Source organism: Coregonus clupeaformis, chromosome 3 (genome assembly GCF_020615455.1).
Source record: "Coregonus clupeaformis isolate EN_2021a chromosome 3, ASM2061545v1, whole genome shotgun sequence".
NCBI classification, from domain to species: Eukaryota; Metazoa; Chordata; class Actinopteri; order Salmoniformes; family Salmonidae; genus Coregonus; species Coregonus clupeaformis.
Window position 1 is genome coordinate 24,973,984 of NC_059194.1, and position 20,162 is coordinate 24,994,145.

A 20,162-nucleotide genomic window follows, 5' to 3' on the forward strand; every position below is an offset into this window, starting at 1 on the left:
GGTGGTTCCCCTCTCGCTCAGTGCAGACCTAAACTATTGGAGAAACTTCCGCGTTCTCACGCACGGAGTCCCGATAGGAAAGGTGTCCTCTCACATCCCAGTATTCACGGATGCGTCCCTGACGGGATGGGGAGGGACATGTCAGACACAAGCGATAGGAGGTGTGTGGCCTCAATCAGGTCGTCACATCAACCTCCTGGAGTTGGAAACGGTTCGACTGGTTCTGACCCACTTCGCGTCTACCCTTCGGGGTCGCGATGTGCTGGTCTGGTCAGACAACCGGACCACAGTAGCCCACATAAATCGCCAGGGAGGAGTCAGGTCTCCTGCTCTCCATCGGGCGGCAGAGGAATTGTGGCTGTGGGCTCACGAGCATCTTCGCTCATTGAGAGCAGCACACATTCCGGGCTACTTGAACGTAGGAGCAGACCTCATGTCAAAGAGGGGGTCCTCGAGACGACGAGTGGTGTCTGCATCCAGACATTGTTCTCCAGATTTGGGAACAATTCGGGAGAGCCGAGGTGGACCTATTCGCGTCACGCGTGAACGCGCAATGTCCTCTGTGGTTCTCTCTGAGGGAACAGGACGAACCGCCACTGGGAAGGGACGCCTTTGCGCACCAACCGTGGCCGAGAGTTCTCCTGTATGCATTCCCTCCGCTGTCCTGCATTCTCCCACTGCTAGCCAGGGTGAGGTCAGGGGGGCTGTCAGTGATACTGATAGCGCCCGATCGCCCGGGGGCTCTGTGGTTTGCGGAGATGAGTCAGATGTTGATTGCGCCACCTTGGCCAATTCCACAGACGGGACTCGTTGTCTCAGGCGGCTGGCACGATAGGGAAATTGCCCATAATCGGCCAACCACTGAAGGCCTGGCTGCTGAGAGGGACAGGCTAGAGCGCCGTGGGTTATCTGATGCAGTGATCAGGACCATACAGGGTTCACGTGCCAGTTCCACTTCTAAGATGTATGCCAGTAGATGGAACGTGTTTTCACGATGGTGTGTCACACAAAGTGTGGACCCCATGAGCTGTCAGGTGGAGAGTATTCTCTCTTTTCTGCAGCTCATGTTTGATAAGCAAAAATCGCCTGCCACGATTAGAGTGTTTGCAGCAGCGATTTCAGCTTGTCATGAGGGTTTTGGCAGAGACAATGTCTTTAGTCACCCTCTAGTGAAACGCTTCCTATTAGGAACGCGGCGACTTAGGCCAACACCTAGAGTCACGCTTCCTCAGTGGGATTTGGCTTTGGTACTCGAAGCGCTATGTAAGTCGCCGTTCGAGCCATTGAATCAAATACCCCTCAAGATGCTGTCTATCAAGACAGCACTGTTGCTCGCTTTGACTACAGCTAAGCGGGTCAGTGATTTGTGTGCTCTTTCGACGAGACCTGACTGCTTGGCCATCAATGGTGACCTGAGCAGAGCAGTGTTACGTCCTAACCCGGCATTTGTGCCGAAGGTTATTAAGAGTTCATATAGGTCACAGACCGTGGAGCTGTGGGCTTTTTCTCCTCCTCCTCATAGAGAGGGGAGTGAGGAAAAGCTCCATCGCCTGTGCCCGGTACGCGCTTTGGCGTGTTACGTTGAGCGCACAGCAGCGATTAGGTCATCGCCTCAGTTGTTTGTGTGTCACGGTGCGGCTGCACTAGGTAGACCACTTTCAAAACAGAGGCTGTCTCACTGGCTTTGTGAATGCATTGAGACAGCTTATGAGGTAGCAGGGCGGCAATTGCCTCAGGGTATCAGAGTTCACTCCACTCGTGGAGTAGCGGCTTCTACTGCCCTTTTCAGAGGAACGGGAGTAGAGGATATCTGTAGAACAGCATCCTGGTCGACGCCGTCTCCATTTATCCGTTTCTATCTCTTAGATATGTCTTCCAATTCTCTGGCTCGATCTGTACTCAGCGTGGCTGAAGGGAGATCTTGAGCAAGAAGGAGAGGAGAAGCAGGACTGTGGACACAGGTTTCCATCATGTCCGCTTTGGTTAGGAAGACGTGTTTTTGACAGATGTGTTTTCTAACTCTTTGGCTCGGTCTGTACTCAGCATAGCTGAAGGGAGATCTGGAGCTAGGAAGAGAGGGAAAAGCAGGACTATGGACTGGGTTTCCATCAGGTCCGCTTTGGATAAGAAAACATTTTTTGTGGCATGAATCCTGACTGACAGGCTCAGTACAGTAGAGGCATGCGTGGATTAACAGAATATGAGGTCATCTATCTGCTCGTTCAGTTAGTATGACTCATGTTTTTGTTCCTGCCCACTAATCTCTGGGATTCCATTGAGTGAGTGAGGCGGTCTACCGTGTTCATAATGTAGAGTGACATTTGATGTCATTCCATTAGTGGTCGGTAGTGTTTTCACGGGATATTGAGGCACATCTATCTGCTAGTACAGATTAGTATGGCTTCTATTCTGGTGATCTGCCCACTAGTCATTGGCATTGCCATTGGACTAGGTGGGGCGGGTCTTTTAACCGATGACGCGGTATATTGTGACACCCGTAGGGGTTTTTAGTTGCAGTACTGCGGGACTCGGTTACAGCCATTGCTGGGCCTGACTTTCTCGTTTTGATGGGAAGTGTTAGGCTCGGCAGGGAGTACATTTTGGAGCGCTACGCTCCGCCTTAAACCATTAGGAGCAGAGCTCCCCTATGGGGCGGAGCTCCACGATATAGAACGATTAGTTACCGGAGTGTAACTCCAGTTCTATGAGTGGAGCAGAGCCCCATAGGACTTAAGGCCCTGCAGACCCTCTCTAGTCTCGCTGAAGAAAAATATCTCGGGAGGCTGATTGAGGGGAAGCGTCCCCTCTTATAGGGACACCTGTACTCCTATTGGCTGTAGGTGTGTGCATAATTTTGTCTCAGGCTGCTGCTGCCTTAGGGCAGAGGGTAAACCATTAGGAGCAGAGCTCCCCTATGGGGCTCCGCTCCACTCATAGAACTGGAGTTACACTCCGGTAACTAATCGTTTAAAATCACTGAAATGCAATACGTTAAGACTCCACCCATTTCAGAGTCCATGAATCCACTCCTTATCCCCAGCATTGGTTCTCAGAATGCGTTTTGTGAATGTGTCAAGAGAAAAACCTAGGTTTGTGAGTGTACCTATAGAGAAACATAGATTCATTTCAAGGCAATCAGTGAGAGAGTGAAAATACTCAAATCCATGCCAAGGTACCCTTAGTGAGTCTAAAAACTGAGTTTCATTGGTCATTCAGAAAGAGTCATTTAACAGGCTGTGAGCTATAATAAATGAAAGACATTAGCTAGTCAAGCCACACATAGGAACTCACCCTCCTCTTCCTCATCCTTGCCTGGAAACAGACAGAAGCAAATTGTCACAGGTTTACATGTGGATTATATGGAGTGTATGATTATAGCGATCCGGCTGATATGTGTATGAATCATGTACGTATATGAATGAGTTGGTCTTAGTAGGCATGTCTGATCTGTACCCAGTTATGATATATGATACAGGCATGGACAGATTTATCTTTACACACACTTGTATGAGCGTGTATGGGCCATACAGCCATGCGCTTGTGTGATATCTGTGTAGTTCGAGTTTATGATTATGCTGAAGCCTGCCAAAATAAACATCCATTACAAGTGGACAACAAAATATATTGTAATCATACATCTTATCTCAGCTGTTTATACAGCAGCAGTAGTCCCTTATGGACCTCTCCCAGTATCAATACCTAACTGCCTGGCCACAGTTGGATTACATAATAGTTGGTCATATAAATAGAATGGTATTGGACGGGAGTGTGTTTGTTTGCAGGAAGTGATTCTGGAAAAGGCGAAAAGGAATGATAGTGGGATGACTTGAGAGCGATATGCAGGGCTCCGACAGCAATGACCAGAGAATGTGAGGGGGGCTGGCCCACTTGGCTAAGAGTCTATGGTGGTCTGGCCAAAACGACTGACTGCTTGATATTGCCGCACACAGAGCTGACTGGGCTGTCCCGTCTGTGTCAACAGTTATTAATACACCTTGACAACGACAGGGGGAGGACAGAGACCACTATCAGTGTGTGTGTGAATTCTAATGAACTCAGCAGAATGTCCACTGCAGCAGAAAGGCTCTCCCAGGGGAGAAAAAGGAGGACACACCGAATAGCCAGGCTACAGTTTTAGGTGTGGTCACTCAGTGACATTCCTCTGATTTAAGTAGAGGATTAACCAGGCCTGCTGTCCTACAATCCCTAGCTTGGATCACATCTCTTTCTCTTAGACCCCGGACCAAACCCAAACAGGTTCTTATCCAATAACCTGGGAGGTGAATGACACAAGGGGTTAGTTGAGGTTGTGAGGCAAGACGGTGGGCGAGGTTGTGAGGCAAGACGGTGGGCGAGGTGAGACTTACTCTTGGGGGGCCATGGTTTGGGAACCCACTCGGTCTTGGGACGAGCGTTGATATCCGCAACACGGTCGGTGAATCTGGCGTGGTCTGTGGTCACGGTGGTGTACGTCTGTTGGAAGAAACACCAAGATCATTTTAATGCTCAAAATAGTTACATTCACCTCTACCAATTCACCTGTGGCCTCCCGAGTGGCGCAGAGGTCTAAGGCACTGCATTGCAGTGCTAGCTGTGCCACTAGAGATTCTGGTTCGAATCCAGGCTCTGTCGTAGCCGGCCGCGACCGGGAGACCCATGGGGCGGCGCACAATTGGCCCAGCGTCGTCCAGGGTAGGGGAGGGAATGGCCGGCAGGGATGTAGCTCAGTTGGTAGAGCATGGCGTTTGCAACGCCAGGGTTGTGGGTTCGATTCCCACAGGGGGCCAGTATGAAAAAATAAAATAATAATGTGTGCACTCACTAACTGTAAGTCGCTCTGGATAAGAGCGTCTGCTAAATGACTAAAATGTAAAATGTAAATGTACCAATGAAACGCATTATAACATTCTTCTGAGGGCAACTTTAGCCATGTCAAAGAATAAAATAGCACATTCTAGAGTTAAAGGTTTATGAAAAAAAAGGCCAGTCTGGGATTATTTCCCCCCCCCTATGAGCTACGTCATCTAAACTCAAATAGACAAGTGTAGACTCACGTAGGCGACGGCTCCAGCAAAGGCCCCACCACACAGCAGGGCGTAGATGATGTTATCACCAGTACCACCGGGGAGCGACGACATCTGTCGCCGTGGCACTACTACTACAACAACAAAAAAGTCACCGGTTAGGTAAAGGTCACCTGGCCTTCAGATGTCATCAGGAATCACGGTAGATGTTACAGGATATTCTACATTTGATCTAGTCCCCACCCCATAAGATTGTTTTAAAAAGATTACAATAAGATAGACCTAATGCAGTGAGAGGGAAGCGTGAGGACAGAAGATTTGTTGAAGCACGATCTCTGGATGTTTATTGGATTAGGTGTCCAGGAATATGCCTGTCAGAGCTCATTTGCCTCCAACTGAAAAACAGTGGTTGGCTGGTAGAACTCCAACCAGACTAACAACAAGGGATAAAGTGAAATAGGCTTGTGTGAAATAAAAGTTGTCGAATTCTAGCTAAATGTAATTTGCCTAGAAGGTTAGTGCAATAGCAATATTCAAAAGCAGGTCAAATGACCCACCACCAATATTAAAGTGAAAAAGTTAATCTTATTCCAGCAGCATATTTTTATGATACTCAGCACAAGGAGGTGTTTTGTCATTTTACGTAGTTCTTTCAGATTGATTGTGCTTTCCGAGTGCCATTACATCAGCAGAAAGAAAAAAACACTGCAGCCAGGCGCTTTGTTTACTACACCAAGACTTGGACCAGAGTCAGCGTTTCCTCCTAATGCCGTTGAAGGTCAGTGCCCTTCCCTCATGGCAGACAGGCACCAAACGCCATACACAACACAAAGACGAACAATCGTACACACACACTTAACACATCTAGACTATAGTCACAAAGAAATCAGACACACACAACCCACGAAGACAGACATGCATCTACCGTGCAGACAGACTTGCACAAAAACAGAGGAACAGCTTTGCCACAGTTAAAATGTTAACGGTAGCTACAGTTAAGGACAAAATGAACAGCAAGTCACTCCCCACTTCGACAACAAGTGTCCGGTTTCACTTGTACAGCAAACCCCAAACTAACAGGACAGCCTGCATGCCATTCACAATGAGTGAGCATAAAATGGGGGACCAGTGATTTTAGGCTCAAATTAAGTTTAGTCTAGATTTTAGTCTGGACATAACTAGTCCCATTGGAAGAGCACCAGTAGGTGTCAATTTCCTCTTGATCCTGATAATTAAGAAAGAACAATATTGCTCAAAATATGTAATAACTAATACACAAGGTTCTCCTTTCGAAAAGGAACACCCCATGACAAAACAGGGAGTGTCAATGCAGGGGGATTTTAACCCTCAATGTTCTCATCCCCCACTGTTCAACCCCCACTGGAGTCGCAGGGTTATAGTGACATGGGATTGTGATAGCACAAGTGGCCGTGGGTCAATGTCATAGGATTAAGCTATGATACCTGCTCTGTGCCTAAGCACTGGTCAAGGGAGGACAGTGGGCATGGAGGGTCCCACTGCGATAAGAAGACGCCCTTTTGTGCATGTAGAGTTGTATGCTGTACAAACGCAAAGCAGGGGCCGGTGTCGCTGTTTTGCATGTTATTTTGCCATTAATATGTGTCACATATCAGTTTGCAAACAATGTACACAAAAAAAAATATATATAAACATTGAGTTAATAAAGCCACATACAAACATGGTCTCTTTTTTGCTTTCTTGAGTAAGGCAGCGCCAAAATGCAGGCGTTTCAGCCTAGCTCCGTGCTTTCTGTGGTGGTGGGGCAGACAGTGGAAAATACGGAGCGTAGGTGTTGGTAATGTTCTCTAGTTGCGCCGTGATTAGCTCAGTGTTCTGTCACTAGTGGGGGCAGTACATCACTGCCAAGTCTAAGGGTAGAGCTTGAAAATTCAAGCCCCTTGGGTGCTGCCATTGAGTTACATTAGAAGTGCCCATCCAAGAAGGCTCAAGGTCATTGACCACAGAAAATCACGTTATATCTACAGTAGCTTTGATTGGACTGATCATGTCAACATCATACTTTCAAAATCTTAGCTAGCAGTCATCATCATGAATCAATTCGACAATCTACTGGCAAATCCTTTTTAATCCTTGTCATATGAAGATAAATTATAGATCAAAAGTATCGGTGCTCACCGGCCATGAACATTACACAAGTTGGAAATCGCAAATTCAACAATGAGTGCTTTGGAAGGAATCAGTGGCTAACTGCAAGCATTGCAAAGCAGTCACTAGCCTGCTATTGAGTGAGTTCACTAGCCTGCTATTCTTTTCCAAGTTTAAAATGATAAACATTCAACATTGGCCATGCTGTCAATGAAGCATGATTTGTGCCGCGCTCAAAACAACTGTTAACTCGGAACTGCGAAAACTTGACTTCAGTGAGTTCAAGACAACTTGGGAAATCTGGGAAAAAACGAGCTCCGACTGGGAAAATACATTTTGAACGATCATCCAACTCGGAATTGTATATTCGGAACTCAGGCCTCTTTCTAGAGCTACGACCTTAAGATCAATGACGTCATCATGATTTGACCTTGTTTTTTTCCAGAGTTTTCAGTTTGTCTTGAAAGCACTATAAATCCAGAGAATGCCAGACTTTGATGACAAAATTTGCCCACGAAGTACCGCCGCGCCAGCTCCCTGTTCAAGTGAGCCCAGCACAACAGATGAGTCCAAAAATGTATTGTATGCTGCTGCATAAATTATGTAATATGCCAGGGAGATATGTATACTGTAGCTAAGAAAGTAATACTAAGTGTATGTTGTGTAGTAAGCTGTTAGTAGCCCATGTGCCTCACCCTAATAATTTGGTCTATTTCCCCCTCTTAATTCCACCTACTGTTCTGACTTGGTGGTGCACATATAGCCTATAACCTGTTTAAGAGAAATGTAAAAGTTTTCATTGTCTGCTTATATGCCCCCTTTATTTATCCCACGTTCTGACTTGGTGTACAGGGAGACCTCTAAGAACGGCCCATGTGCTAAACAAGTAGTTATATTGACTATGTCCGTCCTAGCTCATTAATGTCTTAATGGAAATTACGGATTGCCTCTTATCGGCTTGTCGTCCCCATAGTTTGTACATCTTAATTTTCATTAGAAACCACATTTGTTTAAGCAAGTCAGCTATGTTTTTCTTTTTCGCTGCCAGACAAGGCTCCGCTGATAGCCAGGTGTAGCAGTGGTAAGATGTTGAGACTGCTGTTGGGACAGCTTTATGTAGGCCCTAACAGTTTGTGGGCTCAGTTTGTCACGTTAGAGTGCAATGAATGCATTGTTTAGTGTTGTGTTTTGTAATGGCTTTGCTGGCATGCATCCCACGTATTTGTTTTTTTTTTGCCTCGCCAAGATTTACATGCTAAAATCGCCACTGTTGCCCATTATTTTGGCTACCATGGCTAGAAGAGATCTTTGAAATAGGGGTCTCAAAATGAGCATAGTGTTCAACCCAATTGAACACTTACGGTAGACTCTGGAGGAGCGCCTGAGAGCGTTTCCCAACACCACATTATGGAATTATTTGGTGGAAGAATGCAAGTTCATTGCTGCGCGCTCCCGCGGAGGGAGCTGTTTGGTGAGCGACGCATGCCTTTGTCCGCAGTCCATACATTGAGACGCCCGTGACACGTTCTCTACCACGTGAGCAAAAGCAGGAACCATATTTCTATGCCACCTCAGATTTAATGAAGGTCACATATTAAGAATTTTAAAACAAATTAAAGGTTATGTAACCAGTTAGGTAATTGTTTACCTTCCCTTTCAAGCGCGAGTTTCGTAACTATAGTTCAAATGTATAATTTGCACACCTAGGCCATGCAATCATCATCGATACAAAGTCACCATCTGGCACCGAAGACAAGGAAACAAAGTAATCTAACGATTTGAAATTATTTAAAATTTGTTGGTACTGTAAGCCACCACGGAGTCCGCATAGTAACACAATTGCATTTCGTTTCGTAACAAAATTACAAGGCCCATCTCGTTTGGTTGAGGGAGAGGTGATTTGACAGGGAGAAACCACGACTTTCTCTTTCAAATGTGTCATGTAACAATTTGACGCTCCAATAAGATGATCAAAATGAACACAATGAAAAATTATGGGAATAATTGGACAAAATTCCAATTGACCTTCACTTCCCTTGTCCTGTAACACAGGTGCCATCTTTCAAATTTGGGAAGAGAGGGTTTCAGTAAAGCCAAACCACATGAGAACAAAATGTTATATTCTGAAATGTACGTAAATTCCTCTACCCATAGGCTACCCATAGCCTATACATAGAGGAAATAAAAGCCAACAAGGATACACATTTGCCATCTTGTATCATGTACAACTTTAATGTGGTTTCGCCATCTATTGAACCCGTTATGTGATACTCACCATCTCTATACAACTGGTGGGCTGACTTCCGAGCCAAAGGCCCACATTTTTGCCAGGCAGTTCTGCAGAGAAACATCGCCGCACGCAATCCAAAAACTACGGGAGGAATGCAGCGTGCGCCGAAGTGTGCGAGGAACGAAGCCGAGCCCAATCTCACTTGCGCTCAGCACTGGATGTGTGGCTGATTTCTCTTATCGAATGGGTCTTCACCTCCCCCTTTTCTCACGGACGTCACGCACAAGGTAAAATGACAAAAAAAAGCACGTGGATAGAAAATGCACTTAAACATTTGTATTATGTCGCGATACGACAAGGAAACAAAATATCAAGCGGATTTAACTTCTTTAGGAAAACAGCCCTAATTTTTTTAACAAACATCATTATGTTGTCATCCAGAGTCACATTAATTAATTTTCCAAGCTATAGCACACAATATTTTACATACAGCAGGTTTTTAAAGGACCAAAGAGTTTGTTATTCTTTGTGTTTTCATTTTTTATATGGAAAAAATATGGGATACTGGTATCATCCCGCCCCTACTTTTTATGCAAGTAAAGTAGGCTATATGTAGAAAAATGTCTAGACAAGGTGGGATCTTTTTGTGTGTAAAATTAATTCTGCGAGAAATGGCGGTGGAAACGCCTTTATGCGCAATCTTGATATAATAACCATCATATCAAAGTAAACTTGGAGTCACCCAATGATATAGTGGATGGTCCTCCCACTAGGATTTGGGAAACCATGCAGTTTATTAGGCTACAGGTTATATAAGTTATGATGAACTTTACTGGGTGGTGAAAGTGCATTGTGATGAGCTTGATGCTCCTTTCCAATAAATATCGAAGGTCTTATTCTGGTGACATGATGGTCAATGTAGTAGGCTATACCCCAACTGTATCTCTGAGTTCTTAGCTAGAGCGCACATGTCAAGACCAGAGTGGGCACATTCCCTTAATAATGTTTTTTTTTTTTTTTCTCACAACACCATCAGTACAATTGAAAATGCGATGGAAACCGATTTAAATTGTATTTTTTATTCAGTACATGCATGGGAATTTAACTGCATAAGTAATTGTTATGTGCACTACATCATCATGCACAGCATTTTATCCACAACAAGTCAATTGGATGGAAACATCTCTGGTGGGAGAATGCGCATATACTGTCGTTTTTTCGCCAATTGGATGGAAACCTAGCTAGTATATGGAGACCTAGCTAGTAACTAGGTTTCCATCCAATTGGCAACAGATTTTCATGCGAATATTCTAGAATCCACATAAAGAAAATATGGGCATTTGTTGCTTGTTGCTGATTTTTTTTAAATCAGGTAAAAATGACGTAATATGTATGTACGGAATAAAAATCCATCGCATTTTCAACTCTACCGATAGTTGTCACAAATACGGTTGCGTTTAATAGCAAAATGTGCCTACTCATTTTGGCACCTGCGACTAGCCAACAGCTTGCAGATACAGTGCAGGTAAGGCTGTGCGGGTTGGCTAGTCTATGAAGAGATTATTATGGATAAGAGCGAGAAAAGTTTTATTTGTCAAACATCGACCATCATGTCACCAGAATAAGACCCTCAGTATTTATTGGAAAGCAGCATCAAGCTCATCACCGTGCACTTTCAACACTCTGTGAAGTTCATCATACCTTATTTCATCTGTAGCCTAATAAACTGCATGGTCTCCCAAATCCTATTGGGAGGACCACACATCATCACGTGACTCCAAATTTACATTTCACATTTTAGTCATTTAGCAGACGCTCTTATCCAGAGCGACTTACAGTTAGTGAGTGCATACATTATTTTAAAAAAATATTTAAAAAATCATTCTGGACCCCCATGGGAATCGAACCCACAACCATGGCGTTGCAAACGCCATGCTCTACCAACTGAGCTACATCCCATTTACTTCGATATGATGATTATTATATCAATATTTGCAATAAAGGCGTTTCCACCGCCATTTCTCTAATTAATTTTAGACACAAAAAGATCCCCCACCATGTCAAACGAACAAATCTGTCAGCGTTTATAAAATGGCACAGAAACTTCCTGTTTCCATCACAGCTGTCATAATTTTTTATATGATATGACTTTACTCGCATAAAAACTGTGGATGGAAACGTGGTTATTGTTGAGATATTTTTGAGAGTCTTTTATGTGAATCAAATGTACTTATCCATTAAACCATATTAGACAGACACATTCAGATTTGTAGCCTATATGTTCAGGTACTCAGACATTGCATTCCACAAGCAAACCAGTGGCAGTAGTAATTAAAAAATCACCAACAACATGTCTGAATAGCCTATAAACAATTTATTATTGCCTTTTTTATTTCTATTTTGTCAAGGGGCGTGTTCCCGAAATGTGCGCAGTGCACGTTCCCTAATCGTTCCATTCCTCTGTGCGTGCAGATTAACCGCAGGAAAGGGTAAAGAGAGGAAATTGGTGGCAGAGCGCAGTGGGGTGAATATGATCCACAGAGAAGTATCAACTCAATCAGGCCTACAGTTAGCATTGTTCTAGCAGTGGTCTTTTGTGTATGTTCAAAGCTGTCATAAAGGCGGCTTTTCATAAACCCCATGTTTCAAGTTTTATTAATCGTATGTGCGGGATACGCATGGTATACATCGTCCAACGAAATTCGTACTTGCAGGTCCTTCTCGATAATGCAGCAATAATAAATAATAAAATGTAAGAATACGAAAATAAAGTAAATGGCAGTAGAATAGAATACATTTTTAGCATAAGTATAATACGTTCCTGTTCCTTCGTTCCTGTAAAGTTTGCTCCTTTCTATAGATTAGAAATGTCAGAAGGTCATTGTCACAGCCTGACCATAATTTTACAAATTAGTTTTATTGGCAAGGGCAGACACAGCTGAGGGACAAATAACTGCAGTGCCACTGGAGAGCACAGAGTTCTCTGTAATCAAATTAACGAATGATGCAGATCTGTTAACAAGAGAGAGGTATGAGGACTGGCTATGCGCTCCCTCCACAGTGTTATCTGGCAAGTGTCTGTACTGGTCTGCAGAGTGTCTGGACACTTTTCACACACACACCATGAATACAGCAGGCTTTAGGGTAGCCATCTATTCAGGACTACCTCATCAATGATGGTGCACGTATCTGTATGTATTGGTGTACTGTATCTTATTTATTTTTTAAGAGTGTTGTGAGGAAAAATGTGGGTTCACAGTGCCTTAGGAAAGTATTCAGACCTGTTGACTTTTTCCACATTTTGTTACATTACAGCCTTATTCTAAAATGGATTAAATAAATACAACTCCTCAGCAATCTGCACACAATACCCCATAATGACAAAGAGAAAACAGGTTTTTAGAAATGTTTGCAAATTTATAAAAATAAATAAATGAAATATGACATTTACATAAGTATTCAGCCCCGTTGCTATGAGACTCAAAATTGAGCTCAGGTGCATCTCGTTTCCATTGATCATCCTTGAAACGTTTCTACAACTTGACTGGAGTCCATCTGTGGTAGATTACATTGATTGGACATGCTTTGGAAAGGCACACACCTGTCTATATAAGGTCCCACAATTGACAGTGCATGTCAGAGCAAAAACCAAGCCATGAGGTCGAAGGAATTATCCGTAGAGCGCCGAGACAGGATTGTGTCAAGGCACAGATCTGGTTAAGGGTACCAAAACATTTCTGCAGCATTGAAGGTCCCCAAAAACACAATGGCCTCCATCATTCTTAAATGGAAGAAGTTTGGAACCACCAAGACTCTTCCTAGAGCTGGCCACCCGGCCAAACTGAGCAATCGGGGGAGAAGGGCCTTGGTCAGGGAGGTGACCAAGAATCCGATGGTCACTCTGACAGCGCTCCGGAGTTCCTCAGAGGAGATGGGAGAACCTTCCAGAAGGACAACCATCTCCGCAGCACTCCACCAATCAGGCCTTTATGATAGAGTGGCCAGATTGAAACCACTCCTCAGAAAAAGGCACGACAGCCCACTTTGAGTTTGCCAAAAGGCACCTAAAATGACTCTCAGACCATGAGAAACAAGATTCTCTGGTCTGATGAAACCAAGATACAAGTCTTTGGCCTGAATGCCTAGCTTTACATCTGGAGGAAACCTGGCACCATCCCTACGGTGAAGCATGGTGGTGGCAGCATCATGCTGTGGGGGTGTTTTTCAGCGCCAGGGACTGGGAGACTAGTCAGGATCGAGGCAAAGATGAACGGAGCAAAGTACAGAGAGATCCTTGACAAAAACCTGCTTCAGATCGCTCAGGACCTCAGACTGGGGTGAAGGTTCACCTTCCAATGGGACAACGACCCTAAGCACACAGCCAAGACGACGCAGGAGTGGCTTCAGGACAATGTCCTTGAGTGGCCCAGCCAGAGCCCGGATTTGAACCCAATCGAACATCTCTGGAGATACCTGGAAAAAAGCTGTGCAGCAACGCTCCCCATCCAACCTGACAGAGATTGAGAGGATCTGCAGAGAATAATGGGAGAAACTCCCCAAATACAGGTGTGCCAAGCTTGTAGCGTCATACCCAAGAAGACTCAAGGCTGTAATTGCTGCCAAAGGTGCTTCAACAAAGTAAAGGGTTTGAATACTTATAAAATGTCATTTGTTTTAATTTTTTATAAATGAGCAAACATTTATAAAAATCTGTTTTTGCTTCGTCATTATGGGGTATTGTGTGTAGCTTGATGAGGGAAAAAAACAATTTAACAATTTTAGAATAAGGCTGTAACCTAACAAAATGTGGAAAAAGTCAAGGGGTCTAAATACTTTCCGAAGGAGACAGACAGGTAAATATATATAGAGTAATATAATATTTATTGCACATAGAACTGGGTATTACTGCCCAGGACATGGGATCTTTCAAACAAAATAAAAATACAGAAGAGGAAAAAAAGGTGTGAGGAAGAGATCCTTCAGATTAACACGGTCAATCACCCAGATGGATCCTTGAAATATTCCTGCAAAGAATAAGAATTAATCACAAAACATTAGGCTATGATCATGTTTTTTTATTATAATCATCTAAATAAAAAATGACAATCTGGATTCAAACTTCATTTTTACAGTAAGAACCGCACAACACCCTTATTCTTGAAAGTCCCACATGCATTACCCTTGAAATTAATAAACTGAGGGAGAGTTGTGGGTAATGTCATAGCGATTCATTCCAGGCCATTCCCCACTTTGTACCTGTGCACATCAGTGCTGTGCTGTTTGAAGAGGTGCAGAGGAGAAACATTTGAAACCATTCAGCAAACTATCCCACACTATTCACGAATCAATTCATAACCTCAAATGCCTCTTTAGAACCAAATGTGTGTTAAACAGGTATGCAAATAGCCCTGTACAGATCTAGAGCCTCAACCTGGACTGCATTCAAAAGTCACACGTTTAAATGCAGAATTGTGAAAGGAAATCAGGTGAGAAGTCTACACCTGTTGCAAGTATCAGTAGGCTAGCTAAGTACTCTTATGTTTTGATCCTGGGAATGAATTTGGTGCCAAAAGTCACACAGTCATGTAGTTTAATGTGTGTAACCTCCAATAGCGGAGGTGTGCCGTCATTACCAGGCCCCAGAGGAAAGCGGAGGTCCCGAACGCTAGGCCCAGACGCAGCCAGTTGGGGTTAGTGTGATCTGGCTTTGCTGCAGTAAACGCAGACCGACTCCCAACTGCAAGATAAAAGGACAGTGAGATTAATTCCTTTCTTTTTCGGATTTGCGTGTGTAGTGTTTTGTATTACTGCACTGTTGGAGCTAGGAACATAAGCATTTTGCTACACCCGCGATAACATCTGCAAAATATGACTACATGTCCAGTACAATTGTATTTATTTTGGACTCCCAATAGACCACACAGTGACAAGTTGGTCACACATAGTGCATAATTGTCGACTACACCAATACTAGGTAGCCAGGTCTAACTCTTATCTCCATCTCTGTAAAACAATCATTCATGAGGTACCTAAGGCGAGAGACGACTCGTCCTCATGTACATTTTAGCTCTTGAGAAATACTGCACCAAACATCCTAGTCAGATGTAAAATTGCGCGACTAAGGTCTCTCCTTTGCAAAAACGTCAAAATTAATGACATTTCTTGAGTTATTTTATAGATCAATTCTGATTATTTTGAGGAAGTGTATACTGGCTACGGCGTCTCAAATTGGACAAACAGTACTTTTTTTTCGTTTTTCAAGCGAAGCCGAGCTCGACTAGGCGCCTTCATTCTGCATGGCAATTCTGGCTAGTTTGATCATAAACAGATTGGCATCTTGGCTAAAAGCAGCAAGCAGGCAGGCCCAAAATAAGCCCATAGAAACGCATTGGACAGATTTAGGCGAGAGTGAAACCCAGAGTGAAACCTCTCACTTCGCCTCTTCCCCTCTGATACTAAGCATGCATACAAGGACTGGACATGTTTCATTAAAAACTTAATGGAAACATGCAACAATAGCAAGCCTATCATCTTAGTCAAAAGGCTATAGCCTATTATTGAACATGCAACTCCTGCAATGAAGCAGCAAATAAAACGTAATTTCAAACATTTGCCTAAATGAAATTCGCGGAAAACAGTTCTAAACTGCGCACCTAATGCTATATGTGACACAGATTTAAATCTCCGGTAGAAATTTAGAAAGAGGGGGAATCTAATAGCAACTACTATGATAGGTTGCTAATATGACTAGAATTGTGCCTTTGGCTTCTGGACAACGAAAGAAAGTTGATATGAAAACCAATAGAACAGGAGAGAACTGCTGGTGAATGGCATGAGGAAGTCCTCCACATTTCTACGGATGGATTTTCGCAAGGCTACTTTGACGCTAGGTAAGACATGCCTCATTATTTTAAGTAAAGTAAAAAGTTCAGGTTCCAAACAATTATACTGCCTCATGGTCACGTTGCAAAGTGGTGGGTGACGCGTTTATAGTCAACCGTAGGCAGGCTATAGCCTATGCATTCGAATGGGAGGCGCGCTTTACGAGTTGAGATTGAGAAAAACATAGTTCATTTTTAATCGTGGCTACAAGTTAACAGGCGATTGCATTTATAATTGTTATTTGTTGTGCAATGACTGGGCTTACAAAAGCAGTTTTCACTCCAGTAGCCTACAGGCTTTTTGAGGCGCTACTAGGCTACTGTATTCCGCTGCTCAAACTAGGCTCTGTAATTCCACAAAATTATCCAAATGAACCTCCGGTCAAATGTATTTTCGGCGGCTAACTGATTAACATCCCCACCACCTACGCCAGGGGTGTCAAACTCATTTTAGCTCAGGGGCCACATGGAGGAAAATCTATTCCCAAGTGGGCCGGACCGGTAAAATCATGGTATATATATATAACTTAAAAACAACAACTTCAGATTGTTTTCTTTGTTTTAATACTATCAACATAAAACATAAAGCTGGAGCCTGAGGACAGTGTGTCCAAAATAGTACAAGCACAACATCACTATTAATCATAAAACACCTGAAGTTTATTTGAAAATTCTAAAGAAAAAGAACACACAATGCCTCAGTGATTAACAGAACTGTTTCACAGATCACAGAACTATATCAGGGTGTCATTTCTCAGGCAGAAATGTAGATACAAATAATGAAATCCTGTTCCCCAAACAAGTGCAAGAACCACAGAGTCAAGAATAGGTTAAATATACAAATAAAATAAAATCAATTAAAAACAATAGCACATCAACATAAAAACATAAAGCTGGAGCCTGAGGACAGTGTGTCCAAAAGCACAACATCACTATTAATCATAAAACACCTCAAGTTATTTGAAATTCTGAGGACAAACAACACACAATGCCTCAGTGATTCACAGAAGTATATCACAGAACTATATCAGGGTGTCTCATGCAGCACTAAGTGGGGTTGCATAGTTTATTTGACTCCTGATACCTGGCATCTTTTAGCTTTCACCAGCGCATCAATATCAGGCGTCACATCCTGAGTGGCAGCCAACTTCAGGAAGTGATTCAAGTGCTTGTGCGTGAGCCTTGAGCGCAGCTTTGTTTTATTTATGCTCATTACAGAGAACTTGCTCACAACGATATGTGGTTCCAAACATGCACAACAGTTTTGCAGCGAGGGCTGTCAAATTGGGGTAACCTGGCAAGAGATTCTGATAAAATGTGTCCAAGCCAGCTGCGGCAAATTTGCCCTTCAAATCCGAGTCACACTGCAAGTCTATTATTTCAAGTTGGATGCTGACGGGCAGATCAGAGGGATTCACGGTGAATGGCGAACAAAAAACTTTGAAGTCTTTCTCCAGTTCACCAAAAATCTGAAAGCGTTGCTCAAACTCCCTTAACAGTCACGTTATTTTATCTTTGAACCGCTTCATGTCTGCCACATGTTGGGTCGCACACACATTTTTCAGACAGGGGAAGTGAGCTGCATCACCACCGGCGAGTTGCATCTCCCACAATGACAGCTTCAACTTGAAAGAACGTATGCTGTCATAATACTGCGTGGCAACTTTGTTGCGCCCTTGCAGCTGTTTGTTCAAGTTATTCAGGTGCTCTGTAACATCCACCATAAATGCAAGGTCCTGCATCCATTCTGCGGAATTAAATTCTAACACTGGTTTGCCCTTTTCTTCCATGAACTGTTCAATTTCTTCTCGTAAATCAAAGAAACGCCTCAGCACAGCACCTCGGCTTAACCATCTTACCTCTGTGTGGTATGGCAGGCCATAGATGTGGTCTTTCTCTCTGAGAAGGCTGTCAAACTGACGGTGATTCAGGCTTCTGGATCGGATGAAATTAACAGTTTGGATGACCACCTTCATGACGTTATCCATCTTTAATGACTTGCAACACAAAGCCTCCTGGTGCAAAATACAGTAAAGTCCAAAAATCACGTCCTCCATTTGCAGATTGCACTTTCTCTCTGAACTTTGTCACAACGCCTGCTTTTTTCCCGATAATTGAGGGCGCACCATCTGTAGCCAGGCTGACAGCGCGGGACCAGTCCACTCCGACCCTGTCCAGCGCGCCGACGAGTGCAGTGAAAATATCAGCTGCTGTCGTTGTATCTGTCATCGGCACCAACTCCACGAACTCCTCGGTGACGGTCAATGTGTCATCAACTCCGCGGATGAAAATGGCCAGTTGTGCAACATCTGTAATGTCCGTGCTTTCATCAATTGCAACAAATAGGCAATTAAGGTCACAGTTATGAAAACTTAGGACACAAAAGAGGCCTTTCTACTGACTCTGAAAAACACCAAAAGAAAGATGCACAGGGTCCCTGCTCATCTGCGTGAACGTGCCTTAGGCATGCTGCAAGGAGGCATGAGGACTGCAGATTTGGCCAGGGCAATACATTGCAATTTCCGTACTGTGAGACGCCTAAGACAACGCTACAGGGAGACAGGACAGACAGCTGATCGTCCTCGCAGTGGCAGACCACGTGTAACAACACCTTCACAGGATCGGTACATCCGAACATCACACCTGCAGGATAGGTACAGGATGGCAACAACAACTGACCGAGTTACACCAGGAACGCACAATCCCTCCATCAGTGCTCAGACTGTCCGCAATAGGCTGACAGAGGCTGGACTGAGGGCTTATAGGCCTGTTGTAAGGCAGGTCCTCACCAGACATCACCGGCAACAACATCGCCTATGGGCACAAACCCACCGTCGCTGGACCAGACAGGACTGGCAAGAAGTGCTCTTCACTGAAGAGTTGCAGTTTTGTCTCACTAGGGGTGATGGTCGGATTCGCATTTATCGTCTAAGGAATGAGTGTTACACCGAGGCCTGTACTCTGGCGCGGGATCGATTTGGAGGTTGAGGGTCTGTCATGGTTTGGGGCGGTGTGTCACAGCATCATCGGACTGAGCTTGTCGTCATTGCAGGCAATCTCAATGCTGTGCGTTACAGGGAAGACATCCTCCTCCCTCATGTGGTACCCTTCCTGCAGGCTCATCCTGACATGACCCTCCAGCATGACAATGCCACCAGCCATACTGCTTGTTCTGTGGTGATTTCCTGCAAGACAGGAATGTCAGTGTTCTGCCATGGCCAGCGAAGAGCCTGGATCTCAATCCCATTGAGCACGTCTGGGACCTGTTGGATCAGAGGGTGAGGGCTAGGGCCATTCACCCCAGAAATGTCCGGGAACTTGCAGGTGCCTTGGTGGAAGAGTGGGGTAACATCTCACAGCAAGAACTGGCAAATCTGGTGCAGTCCATGAGGAGGAAATGCACTGCAGTACTTAATGCAGCTGGTGCCCACATCAGATACTGACTGTTACTTTTGACCCCCCCTTTGTTCAGGGACACATTATTCAATTTATGTTAGTCACATGTCTGTGGAACTTGTTCAGTTTATGTCTCAGTTGTTGAATCTTATGTTCATACAAATATTTACAAATATTTATGTTAAGTTTGCTGAAAATAAACACAGTTGACAGTGAGAGGACATTTCTTTCTTTGCTGAGTTTATTTAGCATCATGAAAGGCTCAGTGTTTTCTTCAAATAAAGTACAACTTTACACCAGTTACTGTAACATTTTGCAATAAAATATTAACTTTTATAAATGTCTAGTTGTGTCTGAAAAAATATAGTATTGAATTAAAGTGTTACATGTTTATACATAAGATGATTGTCATCAAATCTTATCGGTCAAGTACACATTTTGCAGTTGCAGTGAAATGCTTATGTTTATAGCTCCAACAGTGCAGTAATGCCTTACAATACACAC

General features: G+C 43.9%; 1 protein-coding gene across 6 annotated transcripts in view; it reads right to left on the bottom strand.

The window, feature by feature from the left end:
- The window catches only part of mgarpa (mitochondria localized glutamic acid rich protein a), a 46,533-nt gene that overhangs the window by 19,280 nt on the left and 7,091 nt on the right, over positions 1-20,162 (bottom strand). For 2 of the 6 annotated variants that reach the window (XM_041852031.2, XM_041852001.2), the window contains exons 1-4: positions 9,427-9,628; positions 5,055-5,158; positions 4,368-4,473; positions 3,292-3,312 (exon numbers count right to left, since the gene is read on the bottom strand). In XM_041852031.2, the coding sequence (XP_041707965.2) occupies positions 3,292-3,312; positions 4,368-4,473; positions 5,055-5,158; positions 9,427-9,502 (307 nt within the window). In that variant the 5' untranslated portion in view covers positions 9,503-9,628. Of the gene's footprint in view, positions 1-3,291; positions 3,313-4,367; positions 4,474-5,054; positions 5,159-9,426; positions 9,631-15,014; positions 15,119-20,162 lie in introns of those variants that run through there. The other 4 variants (XM_041852040.2, XM_041852009.2, XM_041852022.2 and 1 more) reach the window with 4 other exon arrangements.